General features: G+C 52.3%; 2 protein-coding genes across 13 annotated transcripts; one reads left to right on the top strand and one right to left on the bottom strand.

Moving 5' to 3' along the window:
* Positions 1-5,167: 5,167 nt before the first annotated feature.
* BCL2L12 (BCL2 like 12) lies at positions 5,168-11,840 on the bottom strand. 4 transcript variants are annotated; one of them, XM_087870988.1, is made up of 7 exons: positions 11,694-11,840; positions 10,944-11,585; positions 10,586-10,728; positions 9,620-9,706; positions 9,441-9,532; positions 7,422-7,709; positions 5,168-5,387 (listed from the first exon to the last, which is right to left on the bottom strand). In XM_087870988.1, the coding sequence occupies exons 2-7, from the start codon at positions 11,048-11,050 to the stop codon at positions 5,337-5,339; spliced, it is 768 nt and encodes a 255-aa protein (XP_087727114.1). In that variant the 5' UTR covers positions 11,051-11,585; positions 11,694-11,840; the 3' UTR covers positions 5,168-5,336. The 4 variants fall into 4 exon arrangements, with proteins under 4 accessions (XP_087727114.1, XP_087727115.1, XP_087727113.1 ...); XM_087870989.1 differs by having other exon boundaries at positions 10,944-11,058; positions 11,694-11,790; XM_087870987.1 differs by lacking the exon at positions 5,168-5,387 and adding an exon at positions 6,368-6,501.
* Positions 6,446-17,565, top strand: IRF3 (interferon regulatory factor 3). Of its 9 annotated transcripts, XM_045772121.2 has the most exons (8): positions 6,476-6,576; positions 12,987-13,159; positions 14,018-14,189; positions 14,275-14,345; positions 15,001-15,193; positions 15,292-15,672; positions 16,697-16,812; positions 17,319-17,565. In XM_045772121.2, the coding sequence occupies exons 1-8, from the start codon at positions 6,531-6,533 to the stop codon at positions 17,484-17,486; spliced, it is 1,320 nt and encodes a 439-aa protein (XP_045628077.2). In that variant the 5' UTR covers positions 6,476-6,530; the 3' UTR covers positions 17,487-17,565. The 9 variants fall into 9 exon arrangements, with proteins under 9 accessions (XP_045628073.2, XP_045628077.2, XP_045628070.2 ...); XM_045772117.2 differs by lacking the exon at positions 17,319-17,565 and having other exon boundaries at positions 6,446-6,576; positions 12,982-13,159; positions 16,697-17,312; XM_045772114.2 differs by lacking the exon at positions 17,319-17,565 and having other exon boundaries at positions 16,697-17,312.
* Positions 17,566-18,304: the final 739 nt, after the last annotated feature.

Genomic DNA, 18,304 nt, shown 5'->3' with positions numbered 1-18,304 from the left:
GATGGGGTTACCTCCGCCCCCCAATAAACCCATCCTAAATTGAAGATACCATAAACTGAAAATTTCATCCACCTAACCAGCCGAGAACCGTAGCTTAGCCATGCTTGAAACACTTGGGCCGTATCTTCCAACACGTGTGGAGCATCTCACGTAGTTCATTGAATACTGTAGCGTGGTTGTTTGCCCTCGTGATTGCTCGCCTGTGAGCTGTGGCCTAACATCATGAGACTGTATCATACTGCAGATCACGAGCCCAGGAAAAGATTCTCATCCGGATTCGAAGTATGGTTTCTCTAGAGGGTGTAAAGCTCCACATCAAAAATTATAAGTGGAAGCATCTTGAGCCGAGGACAGCTGTCATTGAATGAAGACGAACTCAACTGGTAGAATATATCCATCACCCCAGAAATCTCCTTCATGACTCTTTCCAGTCAATACCTCTCCCACCCACCCCAGAAGCAATCACTTTCTGTTTTCCGTCACTCTCATGGAGCTTTTTCTTTTTTCAGCACACAGCCCAGTGTGGGGCTTGAACTCATGATGCTGCCATCAAGACTTGTGCTGAGGTCAAGAATCAGACACTTAACTGACTGAGCCACCCAGATGCTCCCGCAGTTTGTTTGTTTGTTTGGTTTTTTCTCTAAAATTTCATAGCGGGGGGCGCCTGGGTCGTTAAGTGTGTAACTCATGATTTCACCTCAGGTCATGATTTAAGGGTTGTGAGACTAAGCCTCCAGCTTCTGGCTCCGCGCTGGGCATGGAGCCTGCTTGACATTCTCTCTCTCTCCCCACCCCCAGAAGGAAAGGAGGAGAGAAAGAAAGAAAGAAAGAAAGAAAGAAAGAAAGAAAGAAAGAAAGAAAGAAAGAAAGAAAGAAAGAAAGAAAGAAAGAAAGAAAGAAAGAAAGAAAGAAAATTTCATATGAAATGAATTACACAGTATTTTCTCTTTTGTGTCTTCTTTCACTCAACATAATGCTTTTGAGATTCATTCCAAGTTGTTGCATATAACGTTTATGCAATCCTTTTTATTCCTGAGAATCCCATTGTATGGATGTATCACAGTTTATCCATTTCCCTGTTGAGGGACACTCTGGACTTTTGGGGGCCATTATGAATAAAGTGGCTATCCCATGTTCACGTACGAGTCTTTCCGTGGATGTACATTTTTGTCTTGGGTACACCTAGGAGCAGATGGCCGGGATGGATGCTAGGTGTATGTTTTAACTTTATAAGAAACTGCCAAAAAGTTTTCCAGTGTTTTCTACCATTTTGCATTCCCATCAGCAATGCATGGAGGGCCCCACATGCCCCACATCCTCACCAGCACTTGTTATGAGCGGTCTTTAATTTTAAACATTCTGGTGGCTGTGAAGAGGTGTCTCATTGTGGTTGTCATTTGCATTGTCCTGACCAATAATGTTGAGTGTTTTCTCATGTGCATATTGGCCATCTGTAGATCTTCTACTTCTTTTTTAAAGATTTTGTTTTATTTATTCATGAGAGAGAGAGGCAGAGGCAGAGGGAGATGGAGAAGCAGGCTCCCCGAGGAGCAGGGAGCCGGATGCTGGACTCGATCCCAGGATCACTACCTGAGCCGAAGGCAGACGCTTAACCGACTGAGCCACCTATGGGCCCTGTAGATCTTTTATTAAATCTGTTCAAGTCTTTTACCTAGTTTTTCAAATGGTGTGTCTTTTTTTTTTTAAGATTTTTTGTTTATTTATTCGACAGGATAGAGACAGCCACCTAGAGAGGGAACACAAGCAGGGGGAGTGGGAGAGGAAGAAGCAGGCTCATAGCGGAGGAGCCTGATGTGGGGCTCGATCCCATAACGCCGGGATCACGCCCTGAGCTGAAGGCAGACGCTTAACCGCTGTGCCACCCAGGCGCCCCTAAATGGTGTTGTTTTCTTATTTATGAACTGTAAATGTTTTTTTTATAGAGACAGAGATGCAGGTCTCTGTCAGGCATATCTACTTTGAATATTTTCTCCCAATCTGTGACCTGTCTTCAGTTTCAGTTTTCTAATGTTGTCTTTTGAAAAGCAGAGATATTAAGTGGGGTTTTTTTTAGTTCATTTATTTATTTTTTTAGTAATCTCTGCACCCAACATGGGGCTTGAATTCACGACCCTGAGATCAAGAGTCATATGCTCCGGGTGCCTGGGTGGCTCAGTCGTTAAGCATCTGCCTTTGGCTCAGGTCATGATCCCGGGGTCCTGGGATTGAGCCCCACATCAGGCTCCCTGCTCAGTAGGAAGTCTGCTTCTCCCTCTCCCACTCCCCCTGCTTGTGTTCCCTCTCTCGCTGTGTCTCTCTCTATCAAATAAATAAAATCTTAAAAAAAGAAAGTCATATGCTCTTCCGACTGAGCCAGCTAGGCGCCCTGAGATTTTAAGTTATGATGAAGTCCAATTGATCAAATATCAGTCCACATCTTCACCTCTGCACTGTAGGCTGTGTGAGTTCTAAAGCTCTTTTCCAAATACTTCAGCAAGATTTTTTAACCCCTTTTCCCCTGACTTCCAGATATTTGACCCAATCAATTACTTTTGCTCTGTGCTGCTACTAAGAACAAAAATTATAACAAACTATCTTTTTTTTTAACACTTTATTTATTTATTTGACGGACAGAGAGAGCTCACAAGCAGGGGGAGCGTCAGGCAGAGGGAGAGGGAGAAGCAGGCTCCCCACTGAGCGGGGAGCCCGATGCGGGGCTTGATCCCAGGATCCTGGGATCATGACCCAAGCCGAAGGCAGATTCTTGACCAACTGAGCCACCTAGGCACCCAACAATCTTTTTAAAACTAGGAAATAACCTAACGTCATTGAAAAAGAGGTGGCACTGGGCAGGGGGTACACAGGTACAGAGTTCAGGGAAGAGGTCTGAGCTGAAGTCAGAGACGGGGGAGTTGTCAGTGTCAATTACGCATTTTCCAAGATGGCAGTCACTCCCGACCTGGGGCTAATGAACACTGGACTGTGGCAAGTCTGAATGAGATGTGCTCCAAGTGGTGAAGACTTCATATTTAAAAAAGAATCTGCAGGGTCACCTGGGTGGCTCCATCGGTGAAGCATCTGCCTTTGTCTCAGGTTATGATCCCAGGGTCCTGAGATCGAGTCCAGCATCTGGCTCCCTGCTCAGCGGGGAGTCTGCTTCTCCCTCTCCCTCTGCCCCTCCCCCTGCTTGTGCATTCTCTCTCTCTCAAATAAATAAATAAAAAAAAATAAAAATGTGTATTGCAAACTGCTGAGTATGTGTGCTTTGTTACACAGCAGAAACTAACACACCTCAAAATGTCACTCCTGCTCTACTTAGAAAACACAGTTATGAGACCCACCGTAGGTCTTTTTCATTAGTGTGTTAATGAAGGAGCACACGTATTATTATACTGGTAACTTTTATGTTAATATTGAAACCTTTATTTCAAAAATACGGCTGATTCTTATTATTTGTAGTAGTTTTGTTCTGTAAAGTCACTGTGGACACTGACTTAGTGAGTACAGAGCCTTTGTTTCTGGAGAAAATACAGGGTCAGCTTCCTGCCAGCCTCTTATTACAACTTTCGTCAACCCATCAATCCATAACCTTATTTTATGTGCTTTGTGTTTAAACCCATCGTATGGAATCTATAGTGATCTGTTCACACTGAACTCACAGCCAACAGCACTAGAGCGCATGCCTGAACAAAGCTTAGCCTAACAAAGGCACAGCCCAGCCTTCTTGCCCTTAGGAACTCTCTTGGGGTCATTTTAAACAATGAAATCAGGGGCATCTGGGTGGCTCAGTGGGTTAAGCATCTGACTCCTGGTCTCGGGGTCCTGGGATCAAGCCCTGCATTGGGGGGGGGGGGGGGTCTGCACTCAGCGGGGAGTCTATTTGAGGATTCTTTCCCTCTCCCTCTCTCCCTCCCCCCAACTCACATGCTCTCTCTCTAAAATAAAAGAAATAAATCTTTAAAAAAAAATGAAATCACCCCTAAAACTACAAATATGTCAAGAAACGTGGCACTGAATAGTTCGAGGACAGGATGCTTATTTGCAGTATGAGAGCGGAAGCAAGAAGGCAGAGTGTCATCTTGCTCAACCCTAGCTGAAAAAGTGCACGTTGGGTGAGTCAAATCTTTTGTTGCTCTGAGCATCTGCACGCCTACCAACAACCACAAAAGCCCAGTGAGTGTTAATTTGGGGGCTACAAACAAATTTCAGCGAGTAGGCAAATTCACAAATATGGAATCCGTGAATAATGAGGATCGATTGCTAAGTGGCTTCCTTTGTAATCCTGTGCATCTCATTTTATGTGTTTACAAACATAATTTTGTGAAGGGGGTGATAGCCCTAGAAAGGGGACTACCCGGGGCGCCTGGGTGGCACAGCGGTTAAGCGTCTGCCTTCGGTTCAGGGCGTGATCCCGGCATTGTGGGATCGAGCCCCACATCAGGCTCTTCTGCTATGAGCCTGCTTCTTCCTCTCCCAATCCCCCTGCTTGTGTTCCCTCTCTCGCTGGCTGTCTCTATCTCTGTCAAATAAATAAATAAAATCTTAAAAAAAAAAAAAAAAAAAGAAAGGGGACTACCCCCTGGTCTAAATATAGGAGTGACCAGCCTAAAAGGTTCAGAAGGAGCTGTGGGAGGAGAAAAACGAGAAGAGGGTGGTGTTCTGGCTGCCCTGTGTAGGAAGCTCATAGCTTTCTTCTAGAACTAGCTAGAAAGACTTCATGACCATCAACACAGGATAAGCTAGAATAAATAAATCACGCAAGAGGGAAAAAAATGGGATTAGCTGGGCGTGATCCCGGCGTTACTGGATCGAGCCCCACGTCAGGCTCCTCCACTATGAGCCTGCTTCTTCCTCACCCACTCCCCCTGCTTGTGTTCCCTCTCTCGCTGGCTGTCTCTATCTCTGTCAAATAAATAAATAAATAATCTTTAAAAAAATTTTTAAAAAAATGGGATTAGCTGGAATTGTATCCACAGATACCCTCAAGTATGCTGTATGTTCAAGCGAGAGGCACTTGAAGGTGCTCCAAATAAACATTTCTAGAACGAAGGAACTGGCTCTTTCCTCAATTCATAAATCAGAGAGAGAGCAAGAGAGAGAGAGAGATCTCTTGGCCAAATCTCCTACTTAGAACTTTAGTTCTCGAGAGAAAGGACAGACAATTCAATACCTGAACAAGTTTTTAATATGAAAAAATTTCAAGCAATTTCTTTTTGGCAAAAACAGGGAGGGCAGCCACCACCCCGCAACCCTGAGTGGAATAGGAAGGCTTGGAAAAGCACACAAAGAGCATAGAGACAGGAGGTCTAATCTTGTAGCAGCTTCTCAGGAAGATCTCAGTCCAGGGGTAAGTTCAAGTCCACAGGTGAAATGGCCAGGATGCCCTCCTGGAGGGGAAAAGTGGAAGAGCTCGTGAGCATTCGCAGGAAGAGCCCGCCCTCCATTCACAGTGGCGTCCCCACCAGCCCAGTGACAAGAGAGACAGGTATAGGGGTGGGGGGATGGGGATCCAAGGAATCAGAGACCCATGGGTGGATGGGGACAGAGTCCTGGAAAAAGGGAGGAGAGACAAAGCCCCAGGGGGGAGGGCAGAGCACCAGTGTCAGGGAGAAAGAGACACAGGGACCAGAGACTCAGAGACGGGGAACAGGGTCCTGGCGTTTTAATGATCAAGAGCCCAGGCTTTACGTCAAAGTCCTGAGTCCCATCCTCTACATGAGGGACATTCTCCATAAAATCGGGATAACATCCAATCCTATAAGGTTGCTGTGGGGTTTACATGGAATCATTCCACTCAAAGTCTTTGCCTGTGCATGTGGCCAAAAAATAAAAAAATTCACAAATAAACAACATGCATCTGCAGCTACGCTCTGGACACGTAGATCTGCTGTCCCTCCTCATCTCCCTTTGAGGTCTGAAGGGTATCTCTACCCTAACTGGACCACTTGGATTCATCTCTGACTCTTCTTCAAACGAGCTCCCTCCCTTCTCCCCCCCACCCCTCATCCTCCGGATCTCAGGGAGCACCAGGTGCAGCCCTCCGGCTGCTAGGGCCAGCATCCTTGCCTCCCGTCTTCCACCCATTAGCACTCATCAATAGCACTCATAATCCACTCCATAAGCAAAATCTGTCAGCTCTACCTCTAAATTAACTGGGAGACTCCTCCACTACCCCCACCGTGGTCGGATCCATCCCCATCTCCTCCCTGAACCAGCGCAGACACCTCCTCCCAACTCCTTACTTCCGCCTCGCCCTCTACAGTATTGCCCGATGCTGCCGCTAGAGGGCGCAAGTTAACACCTAAGTCAGCTCACGTCGCTCTCTGCTCAGAAAGCTAGAGGGACTCGGGCACACGCAGAGTCAGAGTCCAAGTTCTTACCTTCACAAGGCCCCGCCCCTCCTGCTCTCATCTCTCGCCCTCTGCCCTTCGCTCACCCTGCTTCGGCCCTACTTGCCTTTTCTCTCCGCTCCTCAAACACACCTGGCCAGCTCCTGCCAGTCTGTGAAGCAATGGTTACATCCTGAGAGCATGGCATACAGCTTTCTGTCCCTGAATCCCCACAGCGACGAGGCAGGTAAGTGAACGGTGCCTGTTGGGCGGGCGGGGGGGCGGGGGGGGGGGGACTGGTGCTCAGGTAGCTGGGGCGTTGCCAAGGTCACACTGCCAGTGCGCTGGAACCCTATCCAGCTCTGAGCCTGGCAATGGATTTAAAGCAGTGAGCAAGCTAGGTAAGACGCCCTGGTCTTGTGAAGCTGATAGGTCAGGGGCAAGAGAAAACAAAAAACAAAAAGAAATAATAAGTAAAACAAGTCAATCCTACCATCTGGTAGAAGCTGTTAGAAGGTATAGAGTGTTATGGAAGGAAGTAAAGCAATGAAGAGGGAAAGGGAGTGGGTGGGAAAGTCTGGAGGGGGCTGCGATTTTAAATGGGGACCGGGGAGGCCTCACTGGGGGTGACACCTGAATGGAGCAGAGGAAGCGAGGCAGGGGGATACCTGGGCAAGCCCATTGTGGCAGGCAGTGTCAGAGAAGCAGACAGCCACCAGATAATCACGCAAATGCCCACAGGATGCCAAGATCTTACAGATATGATCCCACTTTAATCTTTACAATAACCCTTTGAGATAGTTCTATTTTCCCCACTGGACAGATAAGGAAACCGAGGCCCAGGAAGGGGTCTCCCTTGTTTTCCACTCATAACTGTCAGTGTATATCAGAATGGTTTAAGCCGGGCAGAGCGCCTGCACTGATTACCTAGTGGTGTGCAGTAGGTGCTCAATAAACACAGAACAGATGAATGGTAGGGCTGGGAGAACGCGTGTCATGTCTGAAAAGAAGCCGAAGAAGCCACCATCCCCACCACACAGACACAAGTTACAACTGGGTAAAGGGAGGCCCAGAGAAGCTTTGGCAGCTCACCCAGCCCCCGTGTGCCTGGATCCAGGGCCCGAAGCTGTGCACGTGCTCCACACTGAGTCCGGCCAGGGTGCCCCCCAGCCGGGCTACGCGGCGACTCAGCTCCATGGCCAGGGCCAGACGGGCCAGGGGCTCCGGGGAAGGCGGCGGGGGCCCAGGGCAGGGCAAGTTGGGGCGTGGGCGGCTGAGAAGAGGGGTGTCCTCCCGGCTGGAGAACAGCTCCACTAGGCGGGCGAAGGAGCCCGCTGAGAGGCGGGCCAGCTTTCCGCGCAGGGCCGGGTCCGAGGCCAGCTGTGGAGCGGGGAAGAGAAAAGGCTGGGTCGGCCTCCGCCACGCCCCCGTAGCCAGCCAATAGGAGGCTGGGAGGCGTGGCTTCTTGGTTGAAGAGATCCCGACACGGGATCAAAGCCACGCCCTCATCCATCACACCAGCCAATCATAGACCAGAATCTGTGGTCTCTGCCAAACTACTCCTAGAAAGGTGGCCGACAGCCCGTGAGGGCCAGGCCCTAATTATCTGAGTTCTAGAACACAGATCTTATAGCCACGTCCCCTACGGGTTCCCTGAGAGCCCCGGAGACCGGGTTAGTGCCTACAACAACCCTGCCTTCCACCGTACAACTGATATTATAGGATCATACACTTCGCCCAAGCTCCTGAGCCAATCCAGTTCCAGGACCGAGTCATAAGCCAGACTTCCTCGGGCAGTTCCTTTCCCCCCACATTCTAAGGTATGCCCCTATATAGTTAACCAGGGCTTCCGATTTTAGACAGCCCTCTCCAAACCAGCCCCCCTCCCATCACCATACAGTCCCTAATTCCTCAACGGGTCCCAGTTTCCCAGATCATTTCGGATGGCCACACCCCTCGTCTTAGGGATGCCCTCTAACGGTGAATGCAAGCCGCTGTGTAAGGTGCTGCCCTGACCACAACTTGGCGGAGAAGCTTAGCACGTTGGACTCCATACTGCTTCTGTTTCCCTTACTGCTGGGACCCATAGTTAGAAACTTCTGCTTAGCCCTTCACGTAGGCATGTTACAGCTAAGATTCGCAAAAACTTTTTTTTTTTTTTACCGGAAATCTACCTCACCAGAGGAGATAAGGAGGTACTTACAGAAATGACTATACTCTATGTAAGATTTATAGGAACGACATGACCTGTACACAAACATCAACTGACCGAGAACAGGGTACCTGGGTGGCTCAGTCGGTCAAGTGTCTGCTTTCCGCTCAGGTCAAGATCCCAGGGTCCTGGGATGGAGCCCCGCATCAGGCTCCCCACTGAGCGGGGAGTCTGCTTCTCCCTCTCCCTCTGTCCTTCCCCCCCAGCTCGTGCTCTCTGTCTCTCTCAAATAAATAAAATCTCTAATAAATAAGTAAAACCTCTTTATTCTTAAAAATATTTTATTATTTATTTGACAGAGAGAGACAGAGAGAGAGCGGTAACACAAGAAGGGGGAGTGGGAGAGGGAGAAAAGGCTCCCCGTGGAGCAGGGAGCCCAATGGGGGGCTCAATCCCAGGGTTCTGGGGTCATGACCTGCCTGAGCCAAAGGCAGATGCTTAAGGACTGAGCCACCCCGGTGCCCCAAGTAAAACCTCTTTAAACAAAAACAACTGACCAAGGACAAAAGACGTTACACAACCTTCCTTTGTTGTCTACAGACATCAGTCACCTTTTGACTCCATTCCCCTCCCCCTTCCCCCATTCCTAACATAAAGCAGCTCAAATATCATGCTGGGGGAGATGGTTCTTTGAGATGGTTGTCTGCCATCTCCTAGGAGTGCTGGCTTTCCAAATAAAGTCGCTTTCCTTACCCCGATATCTTGCCTCTCGGCTTATTGGCCTGTGGTGCTGGGAGCAGAATGAGCTTGGACCCCGTTACAAACCCTTCATAGAAGCCGAGTCCCACCCTCTCCTCACCTGACCATCTAATGAGAATGCAGATCCAGGTCCTGATGCCAGTGCCCAACCACCCCACAATCCCTATCCTAGCTAAGGGATGGAACAGACTGCCTGTCACCTTCTGATTGATGACTTCTGCCTCTTCCTCCAGCAAGACCACCAGCTTCCGCAGTAGGGCTTCCTTCTCTGTGGGTGGGGCTCCCTGTAACTCTGGGGGGCAGAAGAGAATTCAGCTGGGGGCAGATCCCTGCCCACCCATCTACCCTCATCCTTCTCCGGGGTCCCTCAGTACCTCACCTGGGCTAGGTGGGGATCTCAATTGCTCTTGGACCAGCTGTTCCAGCCGCTGGGCCACCAGAGCATAGAAATCTGGAGTAGCTGGGCCTGGGGTGAAAAGAGCCAATGATGGGGTCTCTGGGACATCGGGAAGTTATGGATTCTCTCCTTGTCCCAACAACCTCGCCAGGTAGCAATGATTCCATTTCATAATGGGGTAAACTGAGGCCCAGTGAGCACACTTGGTAAAAGGCCTTTGTACTTCCCATTTTATTGTGTCCCCCAAACTAGACTTAGAATGTTAGAGCTGAACTAGACCTTGAAGATGATCCTTTCCAAGAAAGGCAAACACAGGGCACTCCAGCTATTACCACTCTATCCCTTGCTGGTTTCAGGCGTCATCAACTGATCAAGAACTCTTCTCCCCAGCTGCGAAATCCTTTTCAAGCTAGCACTCTCGGTAGCCACTATTAGTCTATCCAGGCTTACATATGAGAGGAAACCTTTTGGTTACTCTTGATCGAGTCCACAGACACCCCCCCCCCCCCACATGCACACATTCCTACTTTGCTTCTGCAGAAATATAGGAGCAAGAAAGAAAAGGAATTTCCCAGAGTCATGTAACCAAACAGCCAGGGAGTTGTGACTGAAAACCAGGTCTCCTACTGCGGGTATTGGAGGCTACAAAGTCCTAGGGTAGGGAAGCATGCATGGGAGGAGAGAGATAACAAACAGAAAAGGGGACCAAAAGCCCCCCTGTGAAGCCAGCTCACAGAACTGACAGACAGCAATGTAACTGGGGGTGGGGGGACAGAGAATGGTGAGGGTAGTCCCCACTCAGCTCCCCTCTTAGCTGAGTGATCTTGGGCTAGCTCCTTATCTTTTCTATGCTTTTAAGAATCAAAGCTTCTTAAAAAAAAAAAAAAAAAAAAAGAATCAAAGCTTCTGGCCCTGCCAGTTCATGGGTGATCTAGGGAAATCTCTTACCAGGCTCTGAAACATAGCATGGGCGGAGGGGCAGGGAGCAAGGCCGAGGGGATTCAGGGGGAACTGCTCCTCGCCCCAGGGGGCAGGGAAGACATCTTCGAAGGCGGCTCAGGAAATCTGTTGGCTCCTCCTGGGCAGGACTCCTGGGGAAGGGGACCTCAGAGAGTGACCCCAGAGGCCCCTTTGCAAGCAGTCCCTTTTTCCTCCCACTGAAGGCCTCTCGCTGCAACCCCAGGGACGAGGAAAAGAGCCAGATATAAAGAGAGGGGAACGCAGACAGACTGAAACCAGGCACAAGAGTTAGAGAGGGCCCCACCCCAGATGCAGGCTCCTGAGGGAGGAGGGCAACTCCTCTTACCTGGGTGGGGTTGGAATGGGGGACCCGGCAGCCTCACCTCGCCTAAAGAAGGCAGCTAGGACTCTCACCGTGTCCTCCCGGAGGCCCAGCTCTTCCGAGCCCGCCATGGGGGCACCTATGAAAGAGGGAGCTGGGGGATGGACTCCAGCGTTGAACTGAGGTGGAGGATTGGGGCCTAAATGCCTGGTCCCTGAATAAGGAGGTCAGGACCCGTGAGTTCCCAGGGGAAGAAGGGCTGAGAGTCTGAACTCCTAAGTCCTTTAGGGGAGTTAGGGTCTGGGGACCCAGACTCTTGAGTCCTCAGAGGGAGAAGAGGGATGAGGACGAAGACTCCTTGATCCTTGGAGAGGAAGCGTCTGGGAACCCGGATTCCTGGGTCTAAGGGAGAAAGGGACTGGGGGCTGGACTCGAGTTTTCGGAGAAGAGGGTTGGGGGACCTGAATTCTTGAGTCTGAGAGAGAAGGGGACTTGGGGCTCCGACTTCTGGATTCTGAAGGCATATGCCAAGCTGCTCAAACGCTTAGAGAATCGGGAACTACGAATCCCAGAAGGCTTCATGGCAAATCTTCCCCTCGGTCCGCTCTTGCTCTCCGCGCAGCCAGCTTGGGAGGTGTAGTTTCCTTATCCGACCCAGGCTGGAATCTTGGGGACCCGGGGCGCATAGATGTCGGGGAAGCGGGACTGAGGTGCCCGCTCCGAGATCCCGGCCTCTTCCCCTCTCACCCCAGCCCTCCCAAAGGCCCGGCTTACCTGGGGCCGGAGCCGCCACCCCCTCCTCCTTCACTGAATGTGTATAAACTTTCCTTAGTTCAACTTTCCCGCGCCTGCGCACTGGGCCGGGTTGGCGTCGGCCCTATTGTGGGAGAGGCGGAGCGCTGGATGCCCATCTAATTTGCATGTGACGTTCCCAGCATGCCATTGGCAGGAAGGCCGAAAAAGGGCATGGGGTGGGGCCACCGGGCTTTTGGTGCCTCCTCTTTGGTTCTGAAGTCAGTCAACCCACCGCGGATAAAGTTGTTTTTATTTCGTGAAATCGATAGAAAAGAAGACCACATTACTCTGAAGCTCAGCTGACAGGAAGGAGGGTGTGCAGCTGCAAGTTCGAGAGCTATCGGACCCCGAAAGGCAGGGGTCGGTCCTACACCCAGCGCGCCGCGACCCTCCGCGTAGGTAACGGAGGATCTAGGGAATTGGTGGCGTCCGGGCCGAGAAGCGCGAGAAAGAATGGGTCTGCCCTGAGAGTCCAGAGGGTCACTGTGTACTCTAGGGAAAGTGAAGCAATGGGTGGTGCTGGATGTCGGCTGTAAAAAAAAAAAACAAAAAAAACCACAACAAAAAACAAACAAAAAACAGAAAAAGTAGCGGGGAAGGGGGAAAGGGCAGGCGTCTGCGGGAGAGAAGGGAGAGAAGAGTGGACTCTGAAAATGGGAGGCAGTCCACTCTACAGAGTGTGTGTGTGTGTGTGTGTGTGTGCGCGCGCGTGCGCGCGCGCGCCCGCCCCCCCTAGAGGAGAGAGGCTGTTGGGGCGTCCGGTCTATGATTGCATGGTGGATGGAGTGTCTACGGTGGAAATGGGCAGGGGCCTCTTCTGTGGGGGAATTGTAGAAGCGGTCTACAAGACGGATAAGTGCGGGAGGTAGAGATCTACAAGTGAATAACGTCTGCCCTGAAATAACTAGGGGAGGCTCTACCTTGGAAGTAGAGGTAACTGCGTTGGGTAATGTGGGGGAGGGGAGAGGAGAAAAGGGTTTACAACGGAAAAGGGAAGGATCTACACTGGCGGAATTGGGGAGGTAGAGGGTCTGCGCCGAAAAAGGTGGGGAAAGAAGGGGGATCTCAAATGCATTGGGGAGGAAGTCTTCGATGAATTAGGGGAGCCTGTCTGGAGGATGAAAAGAGGAGGTGTCTTGTTTTATAACCCAGGAAAACATAAGTGAGGGACACTGCACCGCGGCCCCAAGAGAGGAAGGTCTGGGTGCGGAACCCTCGGGCCGGATGGCCCTAAGAGGCCGTCCGCGCCCACGAACTGTCCTCTCAGCGCAGGCTGGACCATGGGAACCCCAAAGCCGCGGATCCTGCCCTGGCTGGTGTCGCAGCTGGACCTGGGGCAGCTGGAAGGGGTGGCCTGGCTGGACGAGAGCCGCACGCGGTTCCGCATCCCTTGGAAGCACGGCTTGCGGCAGGATGCCCAGCAGGAGGACTTCGGCATCTTCCAGGTGCGTGAGCTTCCCGGACGCGGGGAACCCTGAGCTAGCAGCGGGGAGGGGGTGGACTCGCAGGGGGCGGAGCCGAGAAAGTGGGGTTAGCACGCGTGTGGTTGGCCGGCGCTGACGCCCGCAGGTGGAGGTGAAGTGGAGTTAGGACAAGACTGGGCAGGGTTGGTAGGATCAGCCCACGGATGTCGGATAGCAGGCAAGGTTGGAGCGGCCGGGTTCCGGAAAAAGAACCGGAAAAGTGGGGTTAGAACTCGAAAGAAATGCGGGGCGCCTGGGTGGCACAGCGGTTAAAGCCTCTGCCTTCGGCTCAGGGCGTGATCCCGGCGTTATGGGATCGAGCCCCACATCAGGCTCCTCTGCTATGAGCCTGCTTCTTCCTCTCCCACTCCCCCTGCTTGTGTTCCCTCTCTCGCTGGCTGTCTCTATCTCTGTCGAATGAATAAATAAAATAAATATTAAAAAAAAAAAAAACTCAAAAGAAATGCAAACTGGGTGTTCAGGGCTCGCAGAGGGCGGGGCTCGGAACCTTAGGGGTGAGACTTGGCCCCGAAGCTGAGGTGATTTCTCACCAAATTAGGATACAGCCTCGGTGGTAACCCAAGTTAGAATGGGAGGGGGCGGCCTTATTACAGAAGGTGTCCTGGGGCAGGTTGGTGGCAGAGTTAGACACCCAGTATGCTCTGGAAGGCCGGCTTAGAAAGCAAAGCTTTTCAAAAGGTGAAGATGAAGGGCCTTAGGATGCAGAGAATCCAAGAGTTTGGGGATGGATCCTTGCCGAGTTAAAACGCAGGGGAGAGAACCCTTGGGGCGGGGTCTCGGTCATCCTCCTCACTGTCCTGGTACCCACTGAATCCCCAGGCGTGGGCAGAAGCCAGCGGTGCCTACACTCCTGGAAAGGATAAACCTGATCTGCCCACCTGGAAGAGGAACTTCCGATCTGCCCTGAACCGGAAGGAGGGGTTGCGTTTAGCCGAGGATCGGAGCAAGGACCCCCACGACCCGCACAAGGTCTATGAGTTTGTGATCTCAGGTGTGCCAGACGTGGGGCTTCCCATGGGGGGATGGGATCTTGAGCATGCCCAACACCCTACTCCACTCACCACCTTCCTCGACAGGAGCTGGGAACCTTCCTGAATCGGACACCTCTCCGGACACCAACGGCAGATGCAATACCTCGGATACCCAGGTAAGAATGCACCCCAACCCTCTTGCCCTCAGTCTGACCCATCTTCTCTCTGTGTCCCCATGGCCTTGTTCAGGCGTCCTCTTCTCCCCCTGGACCATCACCCCAGGCTTCCTCCTGAGCCTCCATCCTCTCTCCTGCAGGCTGTCCCCCAACCAGACCTAGAGCTGACCCTGTCCCTCCCCTGCTCATAGCCCTTCCATGGCTTCCAGCATCCTCAGGAGAAAATTCAGAGCGTTCCCCAGGCATTTAGGGCCCCCAGAATTTCATAGCTTCTGTTGCTATTTAGAGTACCCTCAGCCTCTTGGGAACCCTGAACCACCCTACCCTCGATCGTGCTGTTATCTGTGACAGGACAAGTCCCCTCTGAAATTGTGTCCAGCCTTCTCTGCCTAGGTCTTGCTTGCACAGGGTCAGATCCTTGGGCTGGAATTAGCTGCTCCCCTTGAGCCAACGGTAACACCCAGCATATAGCAGAGCATATATTTTGCTGTCTGTGCCCACGGTTGTCTCCCCACCCCCCGCATCATCCCCTCACAGGAAGCCCCTTGAGGGCAGTGCTCAGGTCTGACTCCTCTCTGGGTCCCAAGGCCTGGCCCATATGAAGTCTCTAGAAAAGGCTATGGAAATGCCCAGATCTTTTTTTTCTTCTCTCCAGGAAGACATACTAGAGGGGTTACTGAGTGACATGGTCTTGGCCCCATTGCCAGATGGGGGGCCCTCGAGCCTGGCTGTGGTCCCTGAGCAGACCCCTCCATTCTTACTGAGCCCCACTGTAGACATCCCTGCTCCCTGCCCAAACTCGGAGCTCCCTGAAAACCCCCTGAGGCGGCTCTTGGTGCCTGAGGAACGTGAGTGCCAGCTGTGGCGTGGGAGGTGCTGGGGCGATGGGTCCCCTTATGCTCTCACAATCTCACTCCCCCTTCATGTCACTTCTGCCACTGCCCAGAGTGGGAGTTCGAGGTGACTGCCTTCTACCGGGGCCGCCAAGTCTTCCAGCAGACGGTCTTCTGCCCAAGGGGCCTGCGGCTGGTGGCATCAGAAGCAGGGGATGGGATGCTGCCTGGACAGCCAATAATACTGCCAGACCCTGGGGTGTCGCTGACAGACAGGGGCGTGATGGGCTACGTGAGGCGTGTGCTGAGCTGCCTGGGCGGGGGACTAGCTCTGTGCAGGGCAGGACAGCGGCTCTGGGCCCGGAGGCTGGGGCACTGCCACACATACTGGGCCTTGGGCGAGGAGCTCCTCCCTGACAGCAGTCATGGGCCCAGTGGCGAGGTCCCCAAGGATGAGGAAGGAGACGTGTTCGACCTGAGGCCCTTCATGTCAGGTGAGTGAGGCAAGGCCTTATAGCTCTGCTGTGGAAAGAGTAGGTCACGGTGGTTAAGAAATCTGGGGTCTGGGGGCGCCTGAGTGGCTCAGTCGGTTAAGTGTTTGACTCTTGATTTTGGCTCAGGTCATGATCTCAGGGTCGTGAGATCAAGCCCCGAGTTGGGCTCTGCACTGAGCGTGGAGCCTGCTTAAGATTCTCTCTCTCTTCCTCTCCCTCTGCTGCTCCCTGCCACTCTCCCTCCCTCTCTAAATGAAACGAAAAGAGATTTCAAACCTCCAGACCCCAGAGTTCCAATTCAGACCCTGCTGCTTTGCTTGTGTTATAACCTGGGGTAAAAGATGGGACTGCTGGGAGTCTGCCTGAGGACTGTCTCCTCTGCTGGAGCTGGTAGGAGGCACAGGGCCCAGTGTGCAGACAGTGCTGGAGGAATTAACTGCCATCGTCCTCAGCATTACCAGTTATTATGTAGATAGACACAGGAGAGAGAAGTCCTCCAGGGCTTTGTTATCCAGTAGCTATCTCTGCAGTGATGGAAATGTTCTGGATTTGCACTGTCCAGTCTGGTATCCACCAGCCACATGTGCCTATTGAGTACTTAGGCCAATGCAACTGAGGAAGTTTTAAATTGTATTTGCTTTTAATTAGTTATTATTTAAATGGAAATAGCCACAGTGGCTAGTGGCTGTCAGGAGCACGTGGCCTTAGGGGGTTAAAGAGCAGAAACTGCCAACCACCTCGTACTCCAGAATCAGGGAACGTCCTTGTGGGGAGTACTCCTTCCAATCCCAAATGGGGGCGGGGGGGGGGAGTTTAGATCTTCCAGCCCCACCATGATGGGAGGAAAAACATTTAAGATTGTGCCGGGACTTTTCCTAGATCAGCAGCCATCCGGTCATGGTGGTGTAAGTATGTCAGGCTTTGGGTCAGGGGAGAAGGTGAGGCTGATAGGTTTGGGGGGGCAGAGAGGGGAAGGTGGTGGAGGGGCCTCTTCCCATGCCTGACTAGAATCTCGGGCCCCCAGATCTGATTGCCTTCATCGAAGGAAGCCGACACTCACCACGCTACACCCTCTGGTTCTGCGTGGGGGAGCCATGGCCCCAGGACCAGCCGTGGACCAAGAAGCTCGTGATGGTCAAGGTGCTGCAGTCCTGGGCTCCTGGAGCTAAGGGGTGGATCTTAACGAAGGGAGGAGGAACTACAACTTCCAGAAGCCCCTCTGAGGAACTACAACTTCCAAGATTCTCTGCAACCACCAGTTCCTCATCCCCAGGAGCTTCTGGGTGTCCCTCTCACGGCCTCACCCCCAGAACTTGTTTTGAACTCTCAAAACCATGTGGAAGTTGGTGGACTACAAGTCCTAGCAGCCTCTGTGAGGAACTACAGCTCCTAGGAGTCCTCTGACGACAGGCTGCTTAGCCCTAGGTTCTGGGAACCCCTCTGGCTTCTCAGCCCTAGGAAACTTCTCAGGCCACTGGTGGCTGTGGTTATGGGGGAACCTACAACTCCCAGCAGCCCTGGGCCTAATGGTTCCTCCTGGGTTACAGTCGGGGCTGCTGGGAGTTGTAGTCCACTCAACCCCACCCCTGACAATAAACAGTGTTATCTTTCCCCTGACTCCTGTTTCTCCCCCCCACCTCCTGCAGGTTGTTCCCACATGCCTCAGGGCCCTGCTGGACATGGCACGGTCAGGGGGCGCTTCCTCACTGGAGAACACTGTGGACCTGCACATTTCCAACAGCTACCCACTCACTCTCACCTCAGACCAGTACAAGGCCTACCTCCAGGACCTGGTTGAGGACATGGATTTCTAGGTCACTAGGGAGGTCTGACCCCTCACCCCTCCTCCTCCTGCCTTCACCTTAGCCAATAAACTATTTCTTGCTACTATCACCACTTGTGTGTCTGGTGTTGGGTGTTAGCTAGGTCCAGGCTAGCCCTGACCTAGGCTAGGCATTATTCCTTCTTAGGACCTCATCTGTGCAAGCAACCCACAACCCAGGTCCTCATGCAGTGAGGACCAGGCACTGTGCAGGGAGCAGCTGGCACCTGTCACCTTACCTCTTTCCAGGGACCTGGTGAGGAGGTGACAGTCACCCCCATTTTACACACCAAGGCACTGATGCTTGGAGAAGAGCAAAGGCCACAAAGCATGAAAGACAAGATGGGTTAGAATCCAGTCTGACTCCAGGATTGCTGCTCTCCAAGGGAGGCCCTGGGGCAGAATCTAGAACCCCTGTCTTGTCTGTGAACAGTTCAGGCCACCATCCAGTAAGCAAAGAGCCTTTCATCTGGATCATCCTGTTGGGGGGGGGGGGCTTAGGTCCCCTCCCAGCTCCTGCTGGGCGACCTCAGGCAAGTCCTCCTTTCCAGGCCGTGAGCCCCCCTCTGCGTGGGGCTGGAATAGGCAGTTGTAGAGGAGTTCTGTGCCCCAGCCTTGAAGCCCGCCCACCGCAGCGGCCCGGGTGCTACCGCCTCTCCTCACTAGGTCTGGGTTTGGGGTAACGGGGACTGATGGAGGCCAGTGTGGCCCTGACTCACTGTGTGGCCCCTGCTGCTCTGCGCCTCAGTTTCCCTTTCTACCTTAGGAGAGTGGATAAGATCACCCCAGCCTCGTAGGACTGGTAAAAAG

Source organism: Ursus americanus, chromosome 21 (genome assembly GCF_024610735.1).
Source record: "Ursus americanus isolate L20-20 chromosome 21, mUrsAme1.1.p, whole genome shotgun sequence".
NCBI lineage: Eukaryota > Metazoa > Chordata > Mammalia > Carnivora > Ursidae > Ursus > Ursus americanus.
Note: the sequence above shows the minus strand (reverse complement) of the source record. Positions and strands in the feature narration are given on the sequence as shown.